The sequence below is a fragment of the Hyperoodon ampullatus genome (assembly GCF_949752795.1).
Source record: "Hyperoodon ampullatus genome assembly, chromosome: 4".
Lineage (NCBI taxonomy): Eukaryota > Metazoa > Chordata > Mammalia > Artiodactyla > Ziphiidae > Hyperoodon > Hyperoodon ampullatus.
Genome location: NC_136917.1, coordinates 64,183,450 through 64,203,686, shown reverse-complemented (window position 1 = coordinate 64,203,686; position 20,237 = coordinate 64,183,450). Strand labels below are relative to the sequence as shown.

General features: G+C 40.9%; 1 protein-coding gene across 1 annotated transcript in view; it reads right to left on the bottom strand.

Moving 5' to 3' along the window:
• FSTL4 (follistatin like 4) overlaps positions 1-20,237 on the bottom strand; it is a gene marked incomplete at its 3' end in the record, with an annotated part of 417,677 nt that overhangs the window by 377,227 nt on the left and 20,213 nt on the right. The window contains exon 2 of the mRNA XM_079703635.1: positions 8,171-8,204. Coding sequence (XP_079559761.1) covers positions 8,171-8,204 — 34 coding nt within the window. The remainder of the gene's footprint in view (positions 1-8,170; positions 8,205-20,237) is intronic.

Here is a 20,237-nt window from a genome sequence, read left to right as displayed (position 1 = left end):
TGACTTCTTAGATAACATGACTCTTTCCCCACCAATTCCAGACAGGGAGCTACATGCACATTTTGCAACGGCAACCCCAGGGAGACTCCTTGCTGACACAGCCCACTGTACAGGGCTTCCTGACCCCGCTCAGACCTACTGAGGCCCTTCATAACCAGAGATTTAGCTGATTTGCATGAGCACCTTTTAAGGACTTTCTATCAGAGGGACCCACAAGTTGTCAGAAAGAGCAGAGTAGCTCCCTGAGGATGGTCATTAAGGAGAGGGAGCCCTTCCAAGAGCAGCAGTAGTAAAAGTAAGCACAGCAGATGGGACAGGGGTGCCCAGGAACTGTGGGGTCCACAGCCAAACAACCTGGCAGCCCCTATACCTGTGATTTTACTTTATGAGAAGTGGAGGTGTGACAAAGAGCTGGGTCAGCCCTAGGACGTGCCAGGATCTAGCACTTTTTCAGTGCTCGCTGTGTGCACAGGGTGGGAGACCCCAGCAGGAAGAGCCTCAATCCTTGCTCTCCCAGAGCTCATCCTACACAGCAGCATGAGAGCTGCCACTGGAGCACAGGCCACAGCCACCAGTGCTGTGTGCCATGGCGCTGAGGCACCAGGTGAGGCATCACACACATTCAAACAGCAGCACGAGTGACTCCCTGAGGTGTATGCAGCAAGGTCCTGCCCCTTCCAAATCACTGGAGAAAATTACATCAGCCAGGTGATAGGAGGAAAAAGCCACTCACCAAGAGCCTGGAAGACCTTTGATTAAGGGAGAACATGTAAGGGGCAGTAGAGAGAACTCAGGCTCACTTGGGCTTAGTCCATGGCTGGTCTTTCCAGGTCCAGGCACTTAGAATTGTTTTCGGGAAGCTTCGGGAACAGAAGCTTGGGGTTACTCACAACCCGAGAATCCTCTGGCTAAGGCTGTGCTTGGTCCTTGGGAAGGCCATTGTCTGCACTCCATGAGCTTTATTACAATGAAGTAATTGAAAGGAAATATTAAGGATCTAGTAACTGTGATACTCAAGACAGTTTCTGACCCCAGTGCCCAGGAAACCGTTAATCTGGGGAGGCACATTTTATGTGTGTTTGTCCGTAAGTTCTTAAAGACATCATCAAGAAGAGAGCTGTTTGGTTCTTCTGATTGCAGAATACGAGAATCTGAGCAGAAAGTTAAAGACTCTGACAGAGGGGACAGATGGGAATGGCTAAATTTCAGAAAATCCTTCTCAGGAAAAGTCACCAGCCTACAATATGCAAAGTCACCTTAAGTCTGCTTGGAGACAGAGGAATGGGCTTGGTGACTGAGACATTCCTCATTGCATGTCTGAGGCCAAATCTACAGATATAGTGTGAGAATAGCCATAATGAAGACTACCAACCTCACTGGGCACTGACGCCACTGCCCACACTGTGCCAAGGGCCCTCCATGCCAAATCCCTCCCCAAATTATGTCCAGGAGGCTGTGAGGGGCATTGATTGCATGCTGCCCAGCATCCTTCCTCTGTGGACCAAACCTGCACCCACTCCCTGGCATTTGAGTAAGGGTGATTCTGCAAACCCCAAGGGGAGAATATGTGATCTCGCCTGGCCAATCACAGTATCCCAGTCCCTCCATGCCACAGTGATTGGTTTAGGGCTCGAGTCATGATATTATACAAGGCCAGCAAATCAGAATCCTCACTGAGACTCTTCTCCTGTCACTCTGGAGGAAAGCAGTTTCACCCTCTGAGATGGTGAGCAGTCAGAACCCTGTGAGCTGCAGCTGCTAGGAGTCATCCTGCAAAGCTGTGTGGAAGAGGCCAGCACACCAAGAGAAGGAAGGAGAAGGGGTGTCAGAACCCCTGTATAAGCTGTTCTTGAAGCCAGATCCACCCTCCCTCAGATTCTGCAGTTTCACAGGCTTTTAGGCTTTAGCCAGTGCAAGTTGGGTTTCAACAACCCAGAGTTGGGACTAATGGTCTATACTATGACTATCCTCATTTTTCTCAGAGAAGATTGAGTAACTTCCCCAAAGTCACACTGTAATTGGAGAGGTGGGATTCTACTTTCTGCCAATTGGTCATGACTAAACTGGGTACCAAAACGTTGTATGCAACCAGAACACATCAGCCAGCTGTGTCATCCACTCCCCACTTAACCTGGGGCAACGAGGTACAATACAGTTTTGCAGCAGCTAAAGAGTGGCAGCACTATCCAGAAAGAGTCAACTGCTGTGGGGCTAGAAATCGAAGGAGTTAGATGCCACCTCCACCTTTTTGGAGCCCAATGACTGCAGGAGAGAACCAACAAGCTCCGCTGTATAGAGTGGGGGTAGGATGGGGAAGGAAATCCCATTTATTTCCCCAGATGGCAGTCTTGATTGGAAAAGGACCCACTATCCCAGGCACTGTCAAATCTGGATGGCTCCCTTTTAAATTCGCTACATCTGCAGCCATTCAAGAAGTTATCTCAAACGAAGCTAGAAGTTTATTAATCTGTTTCATCGAAGACAGTCAGCCACTGTACATTACACCAAGATAGATTATGCAGGCAGCTGAGAGATCTAGAAAACATCTGCTAAACAAAATCAAAATTAATGGCAAACAGAACGCAATTCTTGATAGCTGAAGTTCACCCAGATGCAAAGAACTATAAAGGGGCTATTAGAGGCAGCTGCCAATTAAGGGGATAATTCCAAGGGTTTTCACAAAGTGAGGCTCTAGTTACACACTCAGGACTGGCAGGTCATATTTATGTAGGAGATTTGCATTGCTAAGGAGCCAGAGCCAGCCTGGCTGTGTGACTGTCACTCCCCTCTCTTTTTCCGTGAAGACAGCAGCATCCCTCCTCTCAGGTTTCCCTCACAGCCCTGCTGGAAGCCACACCAGGCTGGTCTAGACTGGAATGTGTGAGTGAACCATCGTTGGGAGGGTGGGTAATGCAACGTGACATCGGTGCCCACCCCAAAACCCACAGCCTCTAATGGCAGCACAATCACAGACATCTGGAATTGCTTACAGATCACCCCATGCTCTAAGAGATGGCTGACAAGGGCTGAATTATCCCGGTTGCTTGCTCAGCTTACTCAAGTGTTCTATCATGGCTGGAATTCAATGTGATAGGATCAGTTAGAGGAAAGCACTGGTTTGAGTAGATGAATTCTGGCAGCCATAATCAACATCAGCCCTCAGAGTGGACATGGGAGTGTCTTGGAGAGGTGAGGTTGGCAACTTTTGCTGAAGCTTCAGAAAAAGTTAAAATTAAATTGTAGGTGTCTAGAGGGAGGTGTAAAAACACCTGCATTACAAAGCAGATAAAGAAGCAGCCATCTCTCCTTCCCCGCGCAGCTGGCAAAGGTGGGTCCCAGGGTAGGAGGATAATATAGGACTGCCCTGAAGGTGGAAGTAGGTCCAGCTGGGGTAGGCATGTACCCTTCCTAAGAGACGTCCTCCCAGTGTTGCTGTCCTGCCACAACCTCTGATACTCTATCTCCCAAGAGCCCTTACCACAAATCTAAATTGGAAACAAAGCTCCCTTAGGAAGTTTTCTTCCAAGAGTCCCGCTCAGCTTTCTGGGCTTGGCAGTGATCATGTATGTTTAGAAATCCTTGGATGGTGAAGCGAGATCAAGTCACTTAAGCCACCCCACCCCACCCATTAGAGAGGTTCACTGCATCAGAGGGACATTGGTCCAGAGGGACACTAACCCAGAGGACTCTTTGTTCCTACCAAAATTAGCATGGAAAGGAAGGAGTCTCATGCAAGGTGCTATCTGCTCTGCTCATACCATGGGTCACTGAGAGTCAAGGGAGGTAAAGAACATGAAAGCTCTCTGAAAACTTCAGAACAACTGAGACATAGTTATCATTATAACTAGCTCACCATTCTCTCCATGCACCACCCTTGGAAGACAGTCACTGGTGCTGGGGCATGTCCTGGGCTCTGATGAAGCACTCCCTCTGCATGGACTCTCTAGAGCAGGGCTTGCAAAGAGCACTGCATGGAATGTCAGCCCAGAGATGATTAAAAGCAACAAATCAAGATGCCATGGGAAACTAAGTTTGGGAAATGCTGCATATTACACCTCCTTTTGAAAGTCCTATTTAGTATCTTAAAGAGCTGAGAGGTTCTGCAGTAAAAATAACAACTACTAGCTCAATATTGAGTCCAGCCTTTACCAAGTGTATTATTTCCCTATGGCTGCTGTAACAAAGTTCCATAACCTGAGTGGAACAAGAGAAATCTGTTTTTTCCCAGTTCTGGAGACTGGAAGTCAGAAATCAAGGTGTTGACATGGCCACACTCCCTCTGAAGGCTCTAGGGGAGGATTCTTTGGCACTTCTTCCTAGCTTCTGGTGATTCTCAGCAATCCTTGGTGTTCCTTGGCTTACAGACTCATCACTCCAATCTGTGCCTCCATCAAAGCATGCTGTTCTCCCTGTGTGTCTGTGTCCATATTTCTCTCTTCTCAGAAGGATCTCACTCATTGGATTAGGGCCCACCCTATTCCAGTATGATCTCATCTTAACTTAATTACACATCTGCCAAGACCATGTCTCCAAGTAAGGTTACATTCACATGTTCTGGGTTAGGACTTCAACATATCTTTTTGGGAGACACAATTCAACCCATAGTACCAAGCTTATGTGAACATGGAGCACTTTCATCAATGCACCAGCTCGTAATATCTAGATATCCACAGAACACTCCCTAAAAGTGCCTTTGTAGAACCAATGACTCAGTACCTCTCTTGCTTAGCACTAGGACAGAATCAGAGTGAAAAGTACATATAAAAAGCAATTTTTAAAATTTGCACTTTATTCAAGAAATGATTGTTGAGCAACTATAGGCCTTGGGCTAAGGCCTTGAGGACTCTGGGAGTGAATGAGGGGAGGGTCTCAGCTCTCAGGAACTGAATGACCTAATAGGAGCCCTTAACTCTCAGGTAAAGTAGGGTAAGCAAAACTCTTCAGAAAGAGAGTTGAAAGGGGTGAAGGAGCGGTGGAATTTCACAGAAGATGAGGGACAAAGGGCATGCAGGCTGCAGGAACAGTGAAGACCAGAGGCAAGAAAGCTGGGCTACAGTCTGGGAACTGTGACATCACTGGATGGGAGGACCACAGAGGGAAATAAAGCAGAGAGTGGGTCTGAGGCACACAGTGCATTCATGTCACCCTAATGATCTCCAACCCAACTGTGACTTAGCCCAGACTCCATTTCCACTGCTAATATTAGCCCCCTCATTTCTCACTCCACAGACTTATTCAAGAGTTTGCAAAAGTCACATAGCGTAAAGTTGCAATTGGTCATTCATTTGTTGCAATGAACTCTGGCTGGAGCTGATATCTTGAGTCAGATGTAGTATTAAAAAAAAAAAAAAGGAAAACATCTTGGGTTTTGTGGTCCAGAGGCTACCTCTCTAGACCTTTCCAGAATCTCTGGGCTTGGTAAACTGGGCAGAAAAATTCAGAGTGTTAATTATTTGCTCCTCTTTCAGTACCAGATCAAGATAAGTGTATGTTGCTAGACAACAATGTCTTACTTGTGTTTGTAGGAATAATAGTTTATTGAAATATTCACAGTGCTTCTACTATTTTTATACCCATACACTGTTCTGGAGAAGATTAATAACCCTACTCTCATGCTCCCATATAAGTCCACCAACGAAGGTTCTCGAGTTCCTCTTGCCTTGTCATGGGGACTCAGGAGCTGACCAAGGAAAACTATTTGGCCCCGTGAGGAATGGCACTGCCAGTGTCTGTCCTGGATGGAGCCTAGTCAGGAAGCAGTCTGAAAGTATACAGTTGTGGTCACCTCATGAAGATGCCTGGCAGGTGGCTCTCAGGAAAAATACTAAGTCTGGATCATCCACGTGGCAACTTTGCATGGGGAGATAGTGGCTCCGAACTGGAACTGAACTGCCTTCCATGCACTTGACCAAAGCAATGAGAGTGGTCAGTACGTGTAGTGTGAATGCCAGATTTAAAGAGGAGGAAATGTTTTCTGCTTTCCTTTGTCCTTGGACTACTCAAGCTGAACAGTAGGTGACCACTGTTTTAAAGGAACCAGCCCCAATTGGCTGGTTTGCATCAGAGCTCCATTTCATCCCTAGCCTTGAGTTCCTTTTGGTCTAGAAAGGTGGCTTGTTTCATGATATCCACAGCTAGAACATTCTCTGTAATTATGAATTGTTTTACATTAACTAAAAGAGAATGTCTTTGATCACTAGAGTTTGTCAGTGTTGGATTGTTTCCATTGTGACATTCTTAAATTTTTTGTTTCAAAATATTAAAGTAACTCATGTTAGAGACCCTTTCAACATGAAAGTCTTGTAGTTGAGACATTACATATATTTTACTGTTTACAAAAAAAAGTCATCTATACAAAAAGAAAAAAAGATTAACAACCCTACTACCCAAGCCTGTGAATCTCAGACTTGAAAATACTCGGAACCCACTCTTCCTTCCTTCCTGCCGGGTTAGAAGCACTGACATTAAGGCACTGGGCTATTTCAGGAATTTTCAAACACTCAGCTTTGACAGAAAAAGCAAGAAACACATCAGTTCACAATAGGAAGAAAAAAGTTTATGTTATGTCAAGACAAATTTACCAGTACAAACCCAAGGCATATGCCAGTTGTGAAACATGCTGCTTCTAGAGAGAAGGGGATTATGGATGATTAGATCACGGCCTGACCATGCTTTTGCTCATCCTCAGACACTCAGTCTTCTAGGAATTGGGAGTCTCGGGTACAGTAAGGCCTTTTATGCCTTTGAGCAAAAATACATGTGGTTCTCTCATACCCTAGCCTTACTATTTAAAGACATTTCTAACACAAGGACAGTAATATTCCAAAACAGTTAAGTTTATATGTGATTCCATAACGCAAATTAATTCTAAACAGTCACACTCAGGGGTAGTGAATGAATAGTATTCTAAACCAAAGTTCATGCCAACCTATCTCCTAATGGCTATTTCTCTCCAGTTTACATGTCATTGCACCCACTGTGAACACACCTTTGAATAAGAAATATGCCTTCCCTGCCCCACCCACCTTCATCCAATTTCATTTGATTGTGATATCCAAACAATGCAGTTTACGCTATGTATGCGGTTCAGAGGACACTGAGTCCAAAACCAGATGATGGCAAATGAGAATGAAAGTCAGAAAATTCATCCTATAGCTAGATAATCCAGATCCTTTGTATCCAGGATTCCAGGACCATGGACAGCAGCAAACAACCAGTTCTATTAACCCATCGGTACAGATAGTATGGAAAGTTTAGGTCTAGGAACACACTTTGGTAACACGGTCATTCTGTGTCTTTCACTGTGCTGCATAAAATAAGAACTAAACCGGGGGGAGGTTTTTAGATTTCAAAGTCAATGTGGTATTTGCTCACTCTGAAAGATTGGCGCTCTTTTTGGAGACAATACCACAAAGAAGGAGACGTGATTAGGGCTAAAGCCAAAGGCCAGACTCTAGACCAAGAATTCACTTTGGTTTCTGACTTCATCCTCCCATCCCTGCAATAAAGGGCTGATTGGTGGTGATTTCCATAAATCATACAAAAGACACCCTCTCATGAGAGACTAGGTATTACTGAAAGCAAGTAAACTTCAATTTCCACTAAAAGATTTCAGAAGTTACCACCCATATATATATTTACCTCAGTGATCAGAAAACAAATGTGCTAGAGGAACTCTGGCAGGGAAAATAAAACACCATTGCATTGTTTTCAGAAGGGAAATTAATTTCTTATATCTATTTCAGCTTAACTAAAGTTGTAAAAATCTAATCAGAAATATTTTTCACAGTGGCACATTTTCCCAGATGTTGAAATACCTCAAACCATAAACCATTTTTTATTGCTGAGGTGGTTTTCACTGGGTGGAACTAAATTATTACTTCAAACTTCACTCAAAAGATGAGGCCTCTCTGGAGAGACTGTAAACATTATCATGAATAAGCCAGTTCACCAGACCCCATCTCTGATACTAGAAGGTAGAAGACATAGTTCTCACAAGCAAACCTGGACTTTAGTTCCTGCAGTCCCTAGAGGCAAGTGCCAAATAGTCAGCACCCAGAAAAGCCCACACGAAATGTCAAAGAACAGGCTGAAGTTCATCTTAACTTCAACAAACTATATCCAAATGTCAACAATGAAAATGAAATGAGTATGAATGCATCTTCCCTACCTTCTCTTCTTGTGACTTCAAGGCGTCTCGATTCCTGCAAGAAAAGAAAGACTTGGTGTTTTTGAAGAATAATTCATATGTAGAGACACTTGAAAATATCTCACCTGTTGTTAGACATTTATTCACAGAAAGGTGAACAATCTCATAAGGACAAGACATTCAGCAATGTGGGATTTATTAAACTCTCATACATACACACATCTGTAAATGTAAACTACTTGTTGCTTTGTTGGCTTAAGCAAAAAATACTATTAATCATGCAGTTTTTAATAAGCAGAGCCAACTCTCATGGTCTTCCTTATGTGGAAACTGGGCTGGTACCAATTGTTAGGAAAGACCTCGTTCCAAGTTGAATTCCCACCCTCCACCTAGACTGCAGGTGCTTGTAGGGCTGGGGGAAAACATAAGAAGACAGGGGCCAGAATTACATGAGCAGCAGTAGGTTCTGATTTGTGGTGCCACAGTGAAGACTACCATTGCTCCTGTGCAGGTTACTGGCATGATCTGGTGACTGATTATGCTCATCAATAGTTTCCAAAGGGTGGGATATTATGGACAATTTGGATAGCTAGTCCATGCCACTGGACTGAATTAAGCCCTTGGCTTTTCTAAATTCAATCTCATCTTCATGCACTGTGCAAAGCAATAAGCAAAGTGTTTCAGAAATTACATAGGTAAAACAGAGTCCCTGCATTGAAGATACGCACAGTTGAATAGAACGGTACAGAACAAACACAAATTACTGAGAAATAAAGGGGTGATTTTGCCTTGATAAATACCAATATATTCACATTCAACTTAAAACATAAGAAAAAGTGTGTTTTTTTTAAAGCACTTTGTAAATAGCACTGAAGAATGGGAAGGCTTTCAGACAGCAATAAGGGAAGGAGGGTGCACCAGGAAGAGAGAATGGCTTGAGAAAAGATAGGGTGGCAAAAAAGTACAGGGCATGGTCAGGAAGCAGGAAAAGACCCAGTGGGAAGTAATGGGGGGAAAGGCTGAAACATATTGCGGTTTCATAACTAATAAAAAGTATCTACAATCCATTATAAATGACCAGTTTAGGAATAAAAAGCCTAATCTTGAGAATAAGCTGAAAATCCATTCTAGCAATTGAAGAAAAGAAGATCAAACACCGAACTTGGGACAACTCAAAATCACAACCAAAAGACCACTCAGAACCATCACTTTTTAAACAAATGCTATTGTCTTTAATACCTTAACATTCTTGTCTAGCATTCTTATGGAGCCAGGAAGGGGAGGCAATATTAGAAAAGAAACTGAGGAGGCACTGAAAAGATTGCCCTGCCCAAATTATACTTTCTGACTGCCATCTCTGTAATGAGTCAAAAGCCCAAGTGGAGCTGATCTCTCTGTGCTATGCGGCTGCTTCCCACTAGCTATCTATTTTACGTTTGGTAGTATATATATGTCCATGCCACTCTCTCACTTTGTCACAGGGTTCACTTTGTTATACAGCAGAAACTAACACACCATTGTAAAGCAATTATACTCAAAAAAAAAAAAAAAAGCCCAAGTGGAGACCAATTGAAGATACATGTTATAGGGCAGCAGCACATTGCACAGCACAATTAACCAAATAAGCTTCCAACGTGCTGGTTCCTCAGCAGCTCAGGGTTCAAAAGAGGGAGCTTGGACAGTAGTAACTATAATGAGAGATACGAAAGCCATGAAGCACATCATGCACTGAGTAAACACAGCTCCTTCCACACTGCTCCTCAGATCTCTGCTCTAGGGGCTGGCACCTCCATCCTTGGAAATAACTAGTATTTGTGGAATAGGGATTGGTACAGCTCTAGAAAAAAACTTTACAGAAATTTTATTGCAATTGCATAAAATTTATAAATTAACATAGGGTAAGTTGACATCTGTGTAACGTTGTATCCCCTTATCTAACATGGTATTTTTAATAATTTGTTCAAGTCTATTTTTACTGAAGAGTATAATTTTCCTGTATATATGTTGAAAATTTATTACATATATTTTGTTATCATAAATGGAATTTATCTTGCATTATATCTTATAACTGGTTCTCATTTGTATATGTGATGGCAATTGATTCTTATATATTGATATAACCGACCACTTGACTAAATTTCTTATTGTTTGTAATACGTTTCCCAATGATTCTTTTGGGCTCTCCATTTGTATATTTATACAATCTGCAAATAGCAGTGATTCTCCTTCTTCCAGTTTCTAGGTCTACAGTTGCTTTCTCTAGTCTTCTTTTTTTTTTTAACATCTTTATTGAAGGATAATTGCTTTACAATGGTGTGTTAGTTTCTGCTTTATAACAAAGTGAATCAGTTATACATATACATATCTCCCCATATCCCCTCCCTCTTGCGTCTCCCTCCCACCCTCCCTATCCCACACCTCTAGGGGGACACAAAGCACCGAGCTTACCTCCCTGTGCTATGCAGCTGCTTCCAACTAGCTATCTATTTTACATTTGGAAGTGTATATATGTCAATGCTACTCTCTCACCTCCTCCCAGCTTACCCTACCCCCTCCCTGTGTCCTCAAGTTCATTCTCTACCTCTGTGTCTTTATTCCTGTCCTGGCCTTAGGTTCTTCAGAACCATTTTCTTTTTTTCAGATTATATATATATATATATATATATATATATATATGTGTGTGTTAGCATATGGTATTTGTTTTTCTTACTTCACATTGTATGACAGTCTCTAGGTCTATCCACCTCACTGCAAATAACTCAATTTCGTTTCTTTTTATGGCTGAGTAATATTGCATTGTATATATGTGCCACATCTTCTTTATCCATTCATCTGTCGATGGACACTTAGGTTGCTTCCATGTCCTGGCTACTGTAAATAGAGCTGCAATGAACATTGTGGTACATGACTCTTTTTGAATTATGGCTTTCTCAGGGTATATGCCCAGTAGTGGGATTGCTGGGTCATATGGTAGTTCGATTATTAGTTTTTTAAAGAACCTCCATACTGTTCTCCATAGTAGCTGTATCAATTTACATTCCCACCAACAGTGAAAGAGGATTCCTTTTTCTCCACACCTTCTCCAGCATTTATCATTTGTAGATTTTTTGATGATGGCCATTCTGACTGGTGTGAGATGATAGCTCATTGTAGTTTTGATTTGCATTTCTCTAATGATTAGTGATGTTGAGTATCCTTGCATGTGTTTGTTGGCAATCCGTATATCTTCTTAGGAGAAATGTCTGTTTAGGCCTTCTGCCATTTTTGGATTGTTTATTTTTTTTATATTGAGCTGCATGAGCTGCTTTTATATTTTGGAGATTAATCCTTTGTCAGTTGCTTCATTTGTAAATATTTTCTCCCATTCTGAGGGTTGGTCTTTTCGACTTGTTTATAGTTTCCTTTGATGTGCAAAAGATTTTAAGTTTCATTAGGTCGCATTTGTTTATTTTTGTTTTTATTTCCATTTCTCTAGGAGGTGGGTCAAAAAGAATCTTGCTGTGATATCTGTCATAGAGTGTTCTGCCTATGTTTTCGTCTAAGAGTTTTATAGTGTCTGGCCTTACATTCAGGTCTTTAATCCATTTTGAGTTTATTTTTGTGTATGGTGTTAGGGAGTGTTCTAATTTCATTCTTTAACATGTAGCTGTCCAGTTTACTCCTGTCCAGTTTGCTCCTTCATCTGCTGTGTGTTTCTCTGTCTTCTCATTTTGCTTAACTTACTGTGTTTGGGGTCTCCTTTTCGCAGGCTGCAGGTTTATAGTTCCTGTTGTTTTTGGTGTCTGCCCCCAGTTGGTAAGGTTGGTTCAGTGGGTTGTGTAGGCTTCCTGATGGAGGGGACTGGTGCCTGTGCTCTGGTGGCTGGGGCTGGATCTTGTCTTTCTGGTGGTGCATTTTGGGGTGTTTGTGAACTTACTATGATTTTAGGCAACCTCTCTGCTAATGGGTGGGGTTGTGTTCCTGTCTTGCTAGTTGTTTGGCACAGGGTGCCCAGCACTGTAGCTTGCCGGTTGCTGAGTGGAGCTGGGTGTTAGCATTGAGATGGAGATCTCTGGGAGAGCTTTTGCCATTTGATATTATGTGGGGTGGTCTCTGGTAGACCAATATCCTGAATTTGGCTCTCCCACCTCAGAGGCTCAGACCTCACACTTGACTGGAGAACCAAGACCCTGTCAGCCATTCAGCTCAGAAGGAAAGAGAGAAAGAAAGGAAAGAAAGAAAGAAAAAATAAAATAAAAAATTATTAAAACAAAAAATAAAAATAAATATTATTAAAAATAAAAAAGTAATAAAAGGGGCTTCCCTGGTGGCGCAGTGGTTGAGAGTCCGCCTGCCGATGCAGGGGACACAGGTTCGTGCCCCGGTCTGGGAAGATCCCACATGCTGCGGAGCGGTTGGGCCCGTGAGCCATGGCCGTTGAGCCTGCGCGTCCGGAGCCTGTGCTCCGCAATGGGAGAGGCCACAACAGTGAGAGGCCCACGTACAGCAAAAAAAAAAAAAAGTAATAAAAGAAAGAAAGAACAGCCAAACCAAAAACCAAATCCACCAGTGATAACAAGCGCTAAAATATATACAAAGAAAAAGAAAATGGACGGACAGAATGCTAGGACAAATGGTAAAAGCAAAGCTATACAGACAAAATCACACAAAGAAGCATACACATACACACTCACAAAAAGAGAAAAAGGAAAACATTTTTTTTAAAAAAAGGAAGAGATCAACCAAATCAATAAACAAATCTACCAATGATAATAAGCTCTAAATACTAAACTAAAACAAACATAAAACCAGAAACAAATTAGGTGCAGAAAGCGAACCCCAAGTCTCCAGTTGCTCCCAAAGTCCACCGCTTCAATTTTGGGATGATTCATTGTCTATTCATGTATTCCACAGATGCAGGGTACATCAAGGTGATTGTGGAGATTTAATCCTCTGCTCCTGAGGCTGCTGGGAGAAATTTTCCTTTCTCTTCTTTGCTCTCACAGCTGTCGGGGTTCAGCTTGGGATTTGGACCTGCCTCTGCGTGTAGGTCGCCTGAGGGCGTCTGTTCTTCTCTCAGACAGGACGGGGTTAAAGGAGCAGCTGATTCGGGGGCTCTGGCTCACTCAAGCCGAGGGGGAGGGAGGGGTACGGATGTGGGGCGAGCCTGCAGCGGCAGAGGCCAGCATGACGTTGCACCGGCCTGAGGCGCGCCGTGTGTTCTCCTGGCGAAGTTGTCCCTGGATCACGGGATCTTGGAAGTGGCGGGCTGCACAGGCTCCCAGGAGGGAAGGTGTGGATAGTGACCTGTGCTTGCTCACAGGCTTCTTGGCGGTGGCAGCAGCAGGCTTAGCATCCCATGCCCGTCTCTGGGGTCTGCGCTGATAGCCGCGGCTCGCGCCCGTCTCTGGAGCTCGTTTAGGTGGCACTCTTAATCCCCTCTCCTTGCGCACCAGAAAACGAAGAGGCAAGTAAAAAGTCTCTTGGCTCTTAGGCAGCTCCAGACTTTTTCACCGACTCTCTCTCCCGGCTAGCTGTGGCGCACTAGCCCCCTTCACGCTGTATTCACACAGCCAACCCCAGTCCTCTGCCTGGGATCTGACCTCCGAAGCCGGAGCCTCAGCTCCCAGCCCCCACCTGCCCCAGCAGGTGAGCAGACAAGCCTCTCAGGCTGGTGAGTGCTGGTCGGCACCGATCCTCTGTGCGGGAATCTCTCCGCTTTGCCCTCTGCACCCCTGTTCCTGTGCTCTCCTCTGTGGCTCCGAAGCTTCCCACCCCACCGCCCGCCCCCCATCTCCACCAGTGAAGGGGCTTCCTAGTGTGTGGAAACTTTTCCTCCTTCACAACTCTCTCCCAGAGGTGCAGGTCCTGTCCCTATTCTTTAGTCTCTGTTTTTGCTTTTCTCTTTTGCCCTACCCAGGTACATGGGGAGTTTCTTGCCTTTTGGGAAGTCTGAGGTCCTCTGCCAGCGTTCAGTAGGTGTTCTGTAGGAGTTGTTCCACGTGTAGATGTATTTCTGTTGTTATTGTGGGAAGGAAGGTGATCTCCACATCTTACTCCTCTGCCATCTTGAAGGTCCCTTGGTCTAGTCTTATTCTTTTAGGTAATTCCTCCACTTAATGTTAAGTGTTGTAAACATAGTGGGTATCCTACACTTCTTTCTGATTTTAAGAAGAAAACCTGTAGTGTTTCCCAATAAGTAAAATGCTGGCTCTTGGCCCAAAGGATGTTTATTATATTAGTGAAATCTATGCATATTTTATAGAGTTTTTAAAATAAATGTATGTTCTAGCTTGTCCTCTGACTTGTTTATTTATTGGCTGTTTCCTTCCACTGGAATGTGAGCTGGGATGGTGCCAGTATCTTTTTCACACTGGCATCCTCAGTGTTATTTATAATAGGGCAGATGTTCAATACATATTTGGTGAATGAAAATAAAATAAATGTGTGTTGAATTTTATGAAATACTTTTTCTGCATTTATGGAGTTGATCCTATGATGTTTTTCTCCTCAGCTCTATTAACTTGATGGCTTATCTAGTAGATTTCATAGTATTCAATTATCCCTGTATTTCTGGAATAAGCTTTTGTTAATCATGGTGCGTTTTTAAAAATATGCTGCTGGATTCTATTTGCTATGATTTTAAATACATTTTTGCATTAATATTCATAAATGAGATTGGTCCATAATTTTTAGGTGTCATTTTTCTCAGTTTTAGGAATTAAAATTATACTAGTTTCATATAATGGATTTGGAAGTTTTCCTCGTATTATGCACTGAAATAATTTAAATAAAAGTCTGATTATCTGATTTTAGTTGAAAATGAAGTTTCTGCAACTTCATTTCTCAGATATTTATTAAAATGGGAGGAAGTAGAGGGTCAGAGAGGTTAAAATTTGTCTAAGTTCTCACATTTTGGTCAGTGGCCAGCTGGGATTTAAATTCTAAAGTCTAATCCCAAAGCTTATGCACATAACAACATTCTATGTATTTAATTCATAAAGATAGTGTAAAAATTAGATGAGATAGACTTCTGCTTCAGGCTGTGAAAGAATAACTTGTATTATACCAATCCTTCTGTTAAGAATAACTATAAAGTTGGATAAATAACCCCCCAAAGTTTTTGTAGGCATCTGAGAGCAACAAAGGCAGACAGAACTTAGCCAATATTTGGAGAGAAGAGGAGGCTTCTGAGGTGAGCCCCATATTTACTGCCAGATTTTCCCTTTGGGGCATTTATGATTTTACATAGAAGCCAAACAAAAGTAGTGTTCTGGAGCTTAAAGTAGCCTTACTAATGGGAGATACCTAAGTTGGGGCTACAAAAGCAACCAGAACTTGAGGGTCTACAATCCTAGAAAAGGGAATCAGAAAGAAGTGAGCCCAATATTCTGCACACAGCTTCCTCTTGAGTTAAATTATTATGCTTGAGCTGTACATATAAAGAGCAAGAGGTTGAGAAGCAAAAAATTAGCCTCAAACAGCTAAGAAACTAAGCACAGATTTTGACAGCATCATGGTGCTAGGAAGACAAAAATTAAGCTTTCAAAGGAAGAGTGGTCCTGGTAAATGCAGCTGACTTTCAGTTAAGATCATATATTCTCAAAGAATTTCTATTCCTGGGTAGATCAAGATGATCTGCCAGTATTCTATATCTAACAAATAAAAGTAAATCTTCACTGAAAGACAATAAAGTAGTCTACAGAGTTTACAATTTTTCATATTTTTTACCTAAAAAAAATAAATTGTTAGTTATTTCTCTAGGAAAAAAATGGGGGGGGAGTTATTCAGGATCAGCAGATAAGTGAAATTCAGAGTCTACAACCATGATGAGCCATCTGCAAGTCCCCACATGGCAAAGGAAGGGAAACTCTTTTATAGAGGGGAAAAGAAAAATGGCAGGGCTATAGTAAACACAGAGTTCATGGCTTTTCATTAGCTGAGTTGTTGCCAGGAAATAAAAGGAGTCTCTTCTTTCTTTTGGGTTCTGCAATTGTCACAGGGTGTCAGAGCTCCCCGTTCTGGTCTCCCAGCTCTATTTAATTGAGGTTTCTGTTTATTCATTTTTTTTTCTTTCTTTCTTTTTTTTTTTTTTTTTTTACAATATATAATGTCTAGCATCCAATCCAAAATTACTAGGCAGGGTGGGAAACAGGATCAAATGACTAAAATCCAATAAAACAGACAGCATAAACTGATCCACAGGTTATCCAGATTTTAGAATTATTAGACACAAGCTGTAGAATAATTATGACTAATATGTTCAGGAAACTAGAAGAAAAGATGATGAATTTCACCATAAAATTTGAATTAAAATAAGAATCAAATGGAAATTCTGGAACTGAAAATTAAATAACTGAAAGATTCAATAGATGAATATAATAGAAGATTAAAGACAACTAAAGAGAGGATTAATAAGATGGAGTTTAGGTCAGTAGAAAATAATCAGACTAAAGATCTTAAAAGAAAAAATAAAAATAAAAAACACAGTAGAGTATGAGAGACATTATAGGGTATGGTGAAAAGTTCTAACAAGCATGTAATTGAAGTTCCAGAGAGAGGAAATTAGGTAGAATCAATATTTGAAGAGATACTGCTTGAAAATTTTCAAAATCAATGGAAATCATCAAGCCAGAGATTTAGAAATCTCTACAAATGCTAAGCAAGATAAATACAATGAAAATCATCACTAGGTACTCATGGAAATATAGTTGAATATTCAAAGAGAAAAAGAAAAATCTTTAAAACAGCCAGAAGATGGGTGGTGGAGGTGGAAAGGACATATTACTTACAAAGGAGTAACAATAAGATTTGATAGCCAACTTTTCAGGAGAAAATAATGGAACCAGAAGACAATGGAATGACATCTTTAAAATTCTGAAAAAACTTAGAATTCTATATCCAGTGAAAATATGGATATTCATAAGGTAAAATAAAGCTATATCTAGACAGGCAAAAACTGAGTGAATACATTGCTAGCAGATTAATGCTAAGAGCAATACAAGGTAACACTCTCAACAAAAGGAAAGTTTTTCAGATGAATGCCTAGTTATGCAAGAAGGAATAAAGAGCACCAGAAAGTGTTAAAAATGAATAAATCTAATTTTGGCTGCTTAACACAACAACAATAATGCCCTCTAAGGTAATACTATTTGTAGAACAAAAATGCATGACCATATGATCACAAAAGGTCAGGAGGTCAAATGGAATTTAAGTATTACAATCCTATTACTATCCAAAATGTGGTAAAAGTAGTGCTATAAGATCAAAGGACTGGGATCACAAAAAACTAATCAAAAAAAAAAAAAAGACAAGAAAGAGTAGGGGGAAAAAGAATAAAGAAGAGAGAATAATATGTTAGATTTATAGTGAGAAAAGGACAATTTAACAGGAATAAATAGCAATTCTAAACTTGTACATACCTAACTACATAGCCTAAACACATATAAAATCAAAACTAAAAGAAGAAATCCACAGTGACAAATTCACAATAATCATTGGAGAATTTAAGAAACCTGTTACTAAATGATAAAATAAGTAGAGGAAAAATCAGTAAGGATGTAGAATATTTGACCCTCATGATTAACAAACTTCACCTAGTTGATGTACATCAAGTGCTGTACCAACAAATGCATACTACATATTCATTTCAAGTGTCCATTCAACATTTATAAAAATTGATCATATTCTGAGCCACTGGGAAGTTTCAACAAATTTCAAATTATCAAAACCATATAGACAACATAAATAGTTTTCTGACTACAGTGAAATTAAACTAGAAATCAGTAACAGAAGATATGGAGAAAAATCTCCAAATACTTGACTGATGGATTTGGAAGTACATTGCATAATTTCCAAGAGAAACATCACAAAGGAAATAAGAAGACACAAAGGAAATCTGAATGACAATTGAATTATAGCATTTAAAAAATTATGGGATGTGGCTAAAGCAGTGCTTAGAGAAAAATTATAGCCTCAAGTGCCTATGTTAGAAAAAAAGGAGGGGGGCTAGAAATTGATGACCTAAGCATCTATCTCTAAAAGCTAGAAAAGGCCAATGTAAGCCCACAAAAAATAGGAGGAAAGAAATATAATAGGCGCAGAAATCAATGAAACAGAGGAAAATAATTATACCATGAAAAAATAAGGCCAAAATTTAGTTCCTTGAAAAAATTAATAAAGTTGATCCCTAAGAAGGCTGATCAAGAAAAAAGAGAAAAGGTATACAGAATGTGAAGTCAAGCAAGATATCACACATATCCAGTTTCTGGGGTTATGACAAAGGTGTCAGTGCAGTACAATGGAAAAGAATGGCTTTGTAACAGATAGAGCTTGATCCATTGGATATCCATACAGAAAACAACGACCTCCTACCTTGTAACATACAGAAAATTCATTTCCAGATGGACTGTAGATCTAAATATGAAATGTAAAACAATAATGTTTCTAGAAGATACCATAAGAGAATATCTTCATGACCTTTAAGTAAGCAAAAATTTCTTAAATGGGATGTGAAAGGCAGCACCATAAAGGAAAAGAATGATATATTGGACTTTTTAAAAAAATAAAGACTTCTGTTCATTAAAAGATACAATTGAGACAGTGAAAAGCTGAGCCCCATTAAGGGAATATATTTGCAATATTTATCTATATATCCGACACAGCACTCATTCAGAATAGAAGATACTTTTGCAGACAAATAAGACAAATACAAATAACCTAATTAAAAATGAGCAAAAGGCTTGAATAAGAACTTCACAAGTTAAAACCACAGTGGGATATGGCTATACACCACAGAAAAGATAACAAGAGAACAAAGCAAAACTAGTAATAGCAAATGCTTATGAGGATATGGAGCAACTATAATTCTCACACTTTTAGAGGAACCAGCACCAGCAGGACTCTCCTCATTGGCCTGAGACTCAGCTTTCTGGGGCTCCTCCCCTAGAGACAAGAGCTGCTTCCTGCAGTTATTGCTCTTAGTTATCACAGCAGTCTTTTTTTTTTTTTTTTTTTTGGCTTTTGGCTTTTTGGCTTTTTAACCCTTTATTACCTGTTTAACCAATTCTATTAAAATAAGTAGTGCAATATTTCTGTCTTACTTGACCCTGCAATACCTCTCCCAGGTAAATGTCCAACTTAAGTACATTCACATGAGTACCAAAACACATGTACAAGAATGCTGATCACAGCATGATGCGTAATAGCCAAGAACAGGGAACAACTCAAAAGTCCACCAACAGTAGAATGGATAAAGTGTGGCATATCCACACAATGAAAATGTCACAGCAATGCAAAAGGACCAACTCTGCAATATGCATTAACTTGGATGACTCTCACAGACATAATGTTGACCAAAACAAGGCAGATGCAAAAGAGTACAATGTATAGGATTTTTGTAAATTTCAGAAACAAGCATAAGCAATCTTTGGTGACAGATTAGTGGTCACCTTTGGGAGTATAACAACAGGGGGATACAAAGGTGGATTCTGGGGTAATGGAAATGTTCTAAATTATGATCTTGGTGGTAGTTACTTGGTTGTGTTCACTTTGTAAAAGTAAATGGAGCTCTACACTTAAGAGGTGTACACTTTCCAAAATATTTGATGCGTCTCAATTAAAAATTAAAAAATATAACAGGACAAAGTACCCATAGTACACAACAAAAATTTGTTGAAGAAAGGGAATAATCATACTCCCTAATTTACAGATGAGAAAGGTTCTACAGAGGGAAAGGCTGCAGCTTGCTGACTCATCACAGGGTAGCAAGTGGCCAAGTCAAGGCTAGACTCAAGTCTTGGAAATCCTACCACTATGCTCTGCTGTCTCAAAGCAAATACTCAGTGGATGTTCAGGAGACACATGACAGATATTAAAAAATGGAACTCTGAAGTTGGATGGACCTGGGCTGGATCCTGGCTTATTCCTGACAGCCATGGCCCTGCCACCTTTGGTTAATTATCTCACCTTTCTAAGCCTCAGTTTGTTCATCTGTGAAATAAGGGCAGGAATGGTACCTTCTTTGTAGAGTTGTTGGGATGATTAAGTGAAATAATAAGCCTGTGCTACACTTAGCATGGTGGTTGGCATACAGTAGTCCTTAAATGGT